Source organism: Coffea arabica, chromosome 1e (assembly GCF_036785885.1).
Source record: "Coffea arabica cultivar ET-39 chromosome 1e, Coffea Arabica ET-39 HiFi, whole genome shotgun sequence".
Classification (NCBI taxonomy): Eukaryota; Viridiplantae; Streptophyta; class Magnoliopsida; order Gentianales; family Rubiaceae; genus Coffea; species Coffea arabica.
Window position 1 is genome coordinate 50565886 of NC_092311.1, and position 9343 is coordinate 50575228.

Sequence of the window (9343 nt, forward strand, 5' to 3'; positions counted from 1 at the left end):
AGAAAGTGGATTACGATTTGGGACAGACGAAAAAGGAAAACAAGACTATCAAAGTGGGACAGAGGGAGTAGTTGATATTGAAGCCGCTCGAATGTCGTGTTTACTAAATTTAGGTAATAAACAAATTAAGGAAACGAATGCTCAAATTATACTACTAACTTTCAGGGTGAATTTCGGTTTAACCCTTCAACGTTTATCAAAGTATCAATTCATATTTGGTCAATAATATTTGACCAAACTTTAATGGTATAGTGAAATCTGCTACCTAATTTTTTAGGGCCTCCCGAGCAACTGACCTCCTATTAAAATGATGGGAAAAAATACCCTCACATTAATTAGAGTACAACTTTATGAAAACTTGAATTGATGGGAAAAAAAGAATCAACTCTCATTAAATAAGGTAGGTTTATAGTAACAACAACTTACATTGGATAAGGGTATTTTAGGAAAATTAAAATACAACTACATTCTTCAATTAGAAAGTGGATTACGATTTGGGACAGACGAAAAAGGAAAACAAGACTATCAAAGTGGGACAGAGGGAGTAGTTGATATTGAAGCCGCTCGAATGTCGTGTTTACTAAATTTAGGTAATAAACAAATTAAGGAAACGAATGCTCAAATTATACTACTAACTTTCAGGGTGAATTTCGGTTTAACCCTTCAACGTATATCAAAGTATCAATTCATATTTGGTCAATAATATTTGACCAAACTTTAATGGTATAGTGAAATCTGCTACCTAATTTTTTAGGGCCTCCAGAGCAACTGACCTCCTATTAAAATGATGGGAAAAAATACCCTCACATTAATTAGAGTACAACTTTATGAAAACTTGAATTGATGGGAAAAAAAGAATCAACTCTCATTAAATAAGGTAGGTTTATAGTAACAACAACTTACATTGGATATGGGTATTTTAGGAAAATTAAAATACAACTACATTCTTCAATTAGAAAGTGGATTACGATTTGGGACAGACGAAAAAGGAAAACAAGACTATCAAAGTGGGACAGAGGGAGTAGTTGATATTGAAGCCGCTCGAATGTCGTGTTTACTAAATTTAGGTAATAAACAAATTAAGGAAACGAATGCTCAAATTATACTACTAACTTTCAGGGTGAATTTCGGTTTAACCCTTCAACGTTTATCAAAGTATCAATTCATATTTGGTCAATAATATTTGACCAAACTTTAATGGTATAGTGAAATCTGCTACCTAATTTTTTAGGGCCTCCCGAGCAACTGACCTCCTATTAAAATGATGGGAAAAAATACCCTCACATTAATTAGAGTACAACTTTATGAAAACTTGAATTGATGGGAAAAAAAGAATCAACTCTCATTAAATAAGGTAGGTTTATAGTAACAACAACTTACATTGGATAAGGGTATTTTAGGAAAATTAAAATACAACTACATTCTTCAATTAGAAAGTGGATTACGATTTGGGACAGACGAAAAAGGAAAACAAGACTATCAAAGTGGGACAGAGGGAGTAGTTGATATTGAAGCCGCTCGAATGTCGTGTTTACTAAATTTAGGTAATAAACAAATTAAGGAAACGAATGCTCAAATTATACTACTAACTTTCAGGGTGAATTTCGGTTTAACCCTTCAACGTATATCAAAGTATCAATTCATATTTGGTCAATAATATTTGACCAAACTTTAATGGTATAGTGAAATCTGCTACCTAATTTTTTAGGGCCTCCAGAGCAACTGACCTCCTATTAAAATGATGGGAAAAAATACCCTCACATTAATTAGAGTACAACTTTATGAAAACTTGAATTGATGGGAAAAAAAGAATCAACTCTCATTAAATAAGGTAGGTTTATAGTAACAACAACTTACATTGGATAAGGGTATTGTTTGGAAGACCGGAACGCTAGAAAGGTAAGTACACGGAAGTTTCCATGGGCTGGCCGCTGGCGTTTCCCGTAGTTCAAAGGATATCATCTATTAGACAAGAGGGCCAGTTTTTCCTCAACTTCATAAATCTTTCCCCAGAAGTCTTCATTTGGACGCTCACTCCTACCATCATCGGAGTAAACAATAGGAGCCTCATCGAAGAATTAATGCACAATAGAGAGTCTCATCACAATTTGAGTGATCTTAATTTGGGACGGTAGGATAGAATTATCTATCCTAGATTTATAATTATCATCCAAGATTTTTTAGCCGACTTTTCATTATTTTCTCATTCCAAATTATAGGCTGTACACAAATTTCCTCTGCCGATATTTACTTCTTTATTTATATATATATTTTTTTCATCTTTCGTGCACCCTTCCTAAAAGAGAAAACATATTTGCATTATTCGGCTTGGGATGTCGAGCATGCAAGAGGACCTGCAACCGGGGGAGTTGGGGGAGCTGTTTCAATAAATTTACTTTAAAAAATCAGGAAGAAAAAAAAAAAATCGTCGAGATCTTGTCAGATGATCATTTGTCAAAAAAACTGTAGAGAAGAATATCACTCACGGGAACGACTTTAATTAAGCGAAAAGGCCACTCGAGAAGTTGAAATAGTAATAAAAGACCCCAGTTGGTGTTTTTCTTCTAGCTTGAAGAATAAGCAAAAGGCAGAAGACCCCATTTGGGTACATGGGACGGCACATGATACATTGGCGTTAGCAATTATGCATCATGTTCTAAGTAAGAGTCCAGATAGACTCATTGCTTGTCAACCAAGCTATAATTATTTTCGGCTGCCGCCTGAGATCTTTGCTTAATTCTGCTCTACAGTCTTCTCCGACCAAAAAATATAAAGGAAAAAGATGAAGTAAACCACACATTCAACTACTCCAGCACAAATTCGAGGCAGGAGCAGGAGGACTCAACACGTGTTTCGGTTGTGGGTACTGTGGCAATTTAGGCACCAGAATTCAACTCTTATCATCACCAAATTGCAAGTACCATCCGGCAAATGAGGCCCGTCCCTTCCTCTAATAATGGATTACATTTACGGGTCACGATTGGCCTTCAAATCACCTAACCCTCGCACAAAACGCTCAGCTCACATGAGCCGTCATCATCAGACGAAATTATGCTTGATCAAGAAGTGCTGCTGCTTAACATGAGGCATATGTTCGTTAGTCTAACAAATACTACTATATGTTTAAGGAAAGATCGCACTAATCTTCAAGAGGATTAGTAGAAGATTAGTAGTGCGATTTTCCCTAATGTTTAAACGTTACTGTCATTCTAGGGCTACATCCCAGATACTACTGTCCCAGATGATTAAAATGAGTTCAAGGATGCACAGGCGGAGCCAAAGCTTTAGAGTTGGATGAGCAAGACTATAAAAAGATGTACGCGTGAGGAGATATCTTCTTCTTTTTTTTTTTTTTAAAAAAAAAAAAAGTAAATAATAAACTAAGTACAACTGAAATTAAAAGGAATAATCAGTCAAGTACAACTAAATCCTTGCAAATCATCAGTTACAAAAGATGAAATCCAGGAGTAGAAGTCAAAATGGGTGATCATAATTAAATAATAGTTATAATTGGATCAATTCATTTATGCTGATTTAATAAATTGGCCAAAATTGGTCAGTTCATTTATATCTATTTAATAAATAGATACGAGTATATCTAATTATCTATGATTTTTTATTTACCTATTACCTATTTAGTAATAACCATTATCATGCGTAGGTCTTACAAGATTTTGTTCTATATTTATAAGTTTAAAATGAGTCACACCCTGAACAAATGAGATTACATCCTATGTAAGATCGGCTCATACAATTTTTTGACAACCATTTGGGCCCCTTGGTCCAACAGGATTACCCCTTCCAGAGCCATCAAGAGTTCAACTTTTGGGCCTAGAGAGGAGAATTCGAAAGCAAGACAAAAAGCTGCCAAATGCGGAGAATGAGAGGATTTTTGTCAGGTTCAGAGACGCCGCTTTTATGATGCACCAGCAAACACAATTCACATGATTGAACTCAATGGCGAATGCAGTGAGGGCAGCACATCACCACTCTCTCTGTCTCGTCATTGGCTTGGGATAAACTCTTCTGTTTACACTCACGAGTCAAGTAGAGACAACATGTGCAGCACGTGGTAGGAATGTATGTTCGTAGCCTTTAATCCACGTTTACCCAGTAAAAGTAAAGGATTTTAGCCTGGCAACAAATTCTCTTTACTCGCCACATCCATATCCTGCCTGGCTAATTTGTATCGTTCTTCACATCTCTATCAAAATGATAGACAGCACTTTATGAAGCAAAGGCCAGCAAACCCCACCACCACCACCACCAACCCAAAAAAAAAAAAAAAAAAAAAGACGAAGAGCTGTCGTACATTGTATCTTGCAGAACTTTTGCAGTGATCGTCCAACATTAGATTGTACTAGTAATCTACGACTAGGATTGACAAGGGTAATCACTTGACTTGTTTGGTGCTGAGGATGTTTCCCTCTGATTTTTCGCAGACGAGTTTTTTGGTCCTCCGCAAGTATCCCTCTGATTTGGCACGTCCAGTTCGTCTCCTTGGTCATCCCCAAAATTTTTTCGCTCTCTTTATCCTCCTGTCAAAAATTGGGTGCAGAAAGAGCCCCAAGTCAAGGCTCAAATCATCTCCTCCACTCAACTAAAAGTCAGTCATGTGGGGAACAATTCTAACCGGTTGACCTTGTTGAGAAACTCTTGTAATGGCAACCGCAAAGGCCAAAAAACAAGCAAAGTCGAAAACAATGGAACTGATCTAGTTGTCCGCCATGATTACCTAGATAGCGAAGATCCTATGCTTCATATGATCGCAGGACGGTTGACCCAACATACCTGCAAAAGTTTAGCATCTCAAAGCTTTCATCACAGTGTAAGAATTCATCCTAAAGAAAGCACGATGCAAGATGCCCACATAGCTTATGCAGGCTATCAGGATCTTATAGACCGAACCTGAACCAAACCAAACATGTAACAGAAACTGCCACGAAAGGGAAATGGAACAAATCAGACTGCCATATTATCCACTTGACAACAAGAAGGGAATATCATTACATTACAATTTCTTCCATTTCTAATATAGCCTCCAAATCAATATTCACATTACAGAAAATTACGTTGCTTGCCAACCTCATTTAAGGATGAATTAATTCAGTTTCTTGACATCAATTTTATTTTTCAACCAAGCACAATGAAAAACACTTGAAAGGTTACAAAGTTTTTCAGGCATGCCAGGTCCTGCTTCAACACTATCCCATGGCATACTTCTGAGTCCAGCTGCGAGCAGTGGCCTCGTACTTAGCCCTGTCAGTCTTGTACATGTGAGCAATCTCGGGCACCAAGGGGTCATCAGGGTTTGGATCCGTCAACAAGGAACAGATGGAAAGTAGGACCTGCCACGAAATTTCCAAATAGGTCAAAAAAGATGCAATTTCAGGCTAGTTAAAACCAAATCTACATCTTAAAAGTCAGCACAAAAAGGAAGCCACGCTGTTGCAGATCCTATGATATATGCCAAAGAAACAACTATTTGAGTTTCAAACATGAAGAAACTTGGTATGAATTCATGGCATAACCTTAAAAAGAATTTGCAAACTACGTTACAGGCACAAGAAATCAAGCATGATGTGTTAATAAGTCGTTCAGCTAAGAACTAATGTGCTTTTAAAATTTACTGTAAGAACAATATCATTGAGTTGCTGGTGCTTCTACGACAAAGCCTACATATTGGTGGATACCTAAATTAGACTAAATTAAACCTGCTCTGACAACAGCCTCTCATGTTTCTCAGAAGTTCAGCCTCCTGAGTTTGTCAGAAGTTTATCTGAATTGTGATTGACAACAGCCTCTTAGAATCAGATTGACGATAATAGACCAAATTATATAAAAACATCTAATTTCAGATGAAAACAACTCACTTAATTACAGACACCCAAAAAGAGAAAGTTTGAAGTCCAGTATAAGGTGGCTGCATCCTAACTTGTTATATACAAACATATATACTTCAAAAACTTTTCAATTACTTCCAAGCATGTTGCAAGAGTTTATGTAGAGTTAAATGGTAAATGCAAGCTTCCATCCAAAGAAAACCAGATCTTAATTCCCAACTCTTTTAAACTGACGCACTGTTAGCCTTTCTTATTTGTTTCCACTCTCTGTGCTCAGCTAATTTCACAAGGTAAGACATGTTACATGAGAACCGAGGTTCAAAAAAACAGCTGTACACAGTCCATGGATATGCACATAAACCATATAAATTAGTACAGAAACGTGAAATGAAAACAACAACAGACGAAAAAAAAAGACATAATTCAAACCTTTGATATGGTTAGTGCCGGACTCCACTGCTCTTTAAGAATGTCCAGACATATACTTCCATTGCTGTTAATATTTGGGTGGAAAACCTTAGTCCTAAATGCAACCTGTAGTGCACAAAGTTTGTAAGGTCACACAGCAGTGCAAAAGCATGCAAAGAAATTTGAAACGCAAGAAAATCTTGTAGTTAGAAAAGAATGCACATGCTATTCTACCAATGCACATACGGCACACAACTGCTGTCCGTAACTGTGATCATGGAGTGAAAACTTAACAAACCACCAACCTTGACTAAAAATAAGGCCCATGAACAAGCAATAAACAATTTTCAATCATTGAAAATATCAGCCCACTACAAGGTCGGTCATTGATGAAAGCTAGTGAGACATGTCTCTAAGCACCCTATACATTTCAAGTAGGGGAAGAAAAATAAATTCCCTAAAGTTATGCAGTTATGATACATCCCCACCTCAGCTAATATCTAAAAAGAAAAGAAAGACATTTAGGTATAGGAGGGTGACAGTTCTATCTCTCATAAAAGCTTATGATTTGACATCAGTGATGTTTGACAGGCAGTCCTACTTGGCTGTTCCACTCACATCAGACACTGCCAAGATCCCCAAAGTGATGAATTCTGAATCATTATTTTCCCTTTGTTTCTTTTTAATTTGGGCAGGGGACCAATTGTGCATTCAACAGTGAATACTTCTTCCAAATACACTTAAATCAGTAAGTGCTCTATATCATAAGATATCAGTGGAATATAATAAAGGACCCATCATCATACCTTTGGGGGCTTAAATGGGTAATCCGGGGGAAAGTGAATAGAAACTAAAAAAACACCACCTGCGTAAGGACTATCAGCAGGTCCCATAATAGTTGCTTGCCAATGGAACATATCTTCAGCCACTGGACCTGCATTAGTGCAGCACCAATAGTGAGATTAATAGTTTGGCTCAATAAAATGAAAAACAAACGTCAATAGTGATGACAATTAAAAATATTCCAAATCTTGATAGAAACATTTGTTAACTCTGACCACCCTACCCTACAATTTTGATGATATATATGCCAGCAAATGCATCATCCGTAGAAACGATAAGTGATAACATACAAATGATGCATCGGAACAAAATCATAGTGGATCTATAAATCAAAACAAGAAAAGTCCAACAAGGGCAAAAGAGGCAAACAAGTACTAATACTTTGGAGCCAGAGTTCAGATAATTTCACGAGAAATTATAATTTAACACGAGACAGCTTTGGCCACATAAACATAAATAACAGTCTGAAAAAAGCTTAAAAACCATTCCTTTACAGATGAGAGTATGCCAATGTCAAAAATTCCTCCTCTTTGACATGAAATTTAGTATAAATAAAATCAGAAACATAATTGGAATGGTTTGAATATATTCAACAACTTGTCCAAAAGGAAAGTACATCAAATAGTCACACACGCATCAGGGCATCATCACACCACTCAAATTCGGGCATGTCATAACTTAAAAGAGTCTATACAATGCACACAAAGACTAAACTTTGCCGGGAGTATTGATTGAATTGATCAGACAGTAAATCAAATTTTGAAGACTATTTTATCTTCCAACAGTCTAATTAGACATCATTTAGATAATTGCACTCTGTGGTCATTATGTAAGACCCCATCAACAAATTTAACCGGCCATACTACTGAAAAAAACCTCAAGGAACGCTCTAATCAGATAAGTACGAAAGAAGCTAGGCAGGATCTGAAGCACACTTTGAAGACCAAGCAGAGCAAAACAAACAAACATCTTTAACCAAGGCAAAGCTCCCAAATCAGCTATATGAGGTAGCATTCAGCTGGTCAGAGCCAAAGCCCCCAAATCAGCCATATGAGGTAGCATTCAGATAGTTTTATTTATTCGAGTGTCGAAACTCGTACATATCAACTGCCAACAAAATTACAAAATCAGAAAAAGTAATAAGTAGATAAATAGATACTTGATCCATCTAACAGGTAAACTACTAAGAGAACAAAGAGGAAGAGACAAAAGGATAAAACGTACCAGCACTACACGATGTGGGAGGATCCTTCTGCAAATCCTTGAGCTCCTTCAATATCCGTTTTGATGCCATCACTTAAATCTTAACTTCCAACTTCAGATCAGAACCTATGCCAGCAAAAATAAAAGTTCATTAAGCACAACAAAGACCCAAAATAAATAAATCCATAAATAAAACTCTTTCAAGGCTTAAATATATATATATACAAAGGCCATTCAAACAAAGACCCCATCAGAAAACAGAAAAGGACAGTCAACCCCGGACGACCGTCGAGGCAAATGAATGAACAAATTGCGAGATCTAAACACATCCCTCGCAACATAAAAATCTAAAACATGGGTTCTTAAACAAAAGATTGAAGGAACAAAGGAAACCTGAGGAAGGAGAAGCTTGCGGCGGGGAGGGTGGGGGGAAGAACTTGGACACACGGAGAATGCAGAGACGAATAAAGAAGAAGCAGAGGAAGAGCAGAAGAAAGAGGATATATTGAATGAATTATTGATGATTGAGGGAAAGGGTTAGAATATATTCTCAACGGTGTCGAAAGATAAATAATATATTACAAAAAATTTTAGCTAATCACAGTAGCGTCACTCCTAAAAATAGATAAATATAAAACAAAAAGTAAATAAATAAATGTGGAATTAGCAGTAGAAAAAGGAGGGCAGGGCTGCCCGGAAGGGAAGAGGGGGTCCAATTTGATATTCTAGAATTTTGGAGGTGGAGTCGTAATTGGCGTACAATCAACGGCACCCTCTCTACCTTTATACGTTACCACTAATCCCCGAAAGACAACAACTAACAACTGCTACTAATTGAGACTAGGGGCCGCCCCCCAGTCCCATCCCCTGCAATTGGTTTGTACAATTCTTTCTTCTCACCGCTTTAGGAGTGCCGGAGACTCGCTGCTGCGACTTTTACCTGCCGCAGTCGGCTGGATTTCGAGGTTTTACCGCTGCAATAACATTTTATCATTATTGTCCGGATTCTGGTTCTTCTTCTCTTCTTTTATTAAAAATGTGAGGGT

The 9343-nt window shown here is 37.1% G+C and overlaps 1 protein-coding gene across 2 annotated transcripts; it reads right to left on the reverse strand.

Moving 5' to 3' along the window:
* Positions 1-4953: 4953 nt before the first annotated feature.
* LOC113712307 (ubiquitin-conjugating enzyme E2-17 kDa) lies at positions 4954-8989 on the reverse strand. 2 transcript variants are annotated; one of them, XM_072061557.1, is made up of 6 exons: positions 8691-8876; positions 8319-8423; positions 8030-8201; positions 7058-7185; positions 6273-6377; positions 4954-5348 (listed from the first exon to the last, which is right to left on the reverse strand). In XM_072061557.1, exons 3-6 carry the CDS (start codon positions 8106-8108, stop codon positions 5205-5207), a joined length of 456 nt encoding a protein of 151 aa, XP_071917658.1. In that variant the 5' UTR covers positions 8109-8201; positions 8319-8423; positions 8691-8876; the 3' UTR covers positions 4954-5204. The 2 variants fall into 2 exon arrangements, with proteins under 2 accessions (XP_071917658.1, XP_027091469.1); XM_027235668.2 differs by lacking the exon at positions 8030-8201 and having other exon boundaries at positions 8691-8989.
* Positions 8990-9343: the final 354 nt, after the last annotated feature.

Coding starts and splice junctions, on each gene's coding strand:
- LOC113712307 (XM_072061557.1), bottom strand. CDS start 8,108: ATGCTACCTCATATAGCTGATTTGGGAGCTTTGCCTTGGTTAAAGATG. Junction 7,186..8,029: donor TGCTCTGCTTGGTCTTCAAA/GTGTGCTTCAGA, acceptor GCACTAATGCAG/GTCCAGTGGCTGAAGATATG. Junction 5,349..6,272: donor CGGCACTAACCATATCAAAG/GTTTGAATTATG, acceptor ATTTCGTGGCAG/GTCCTACTTTCCATCTGTTC.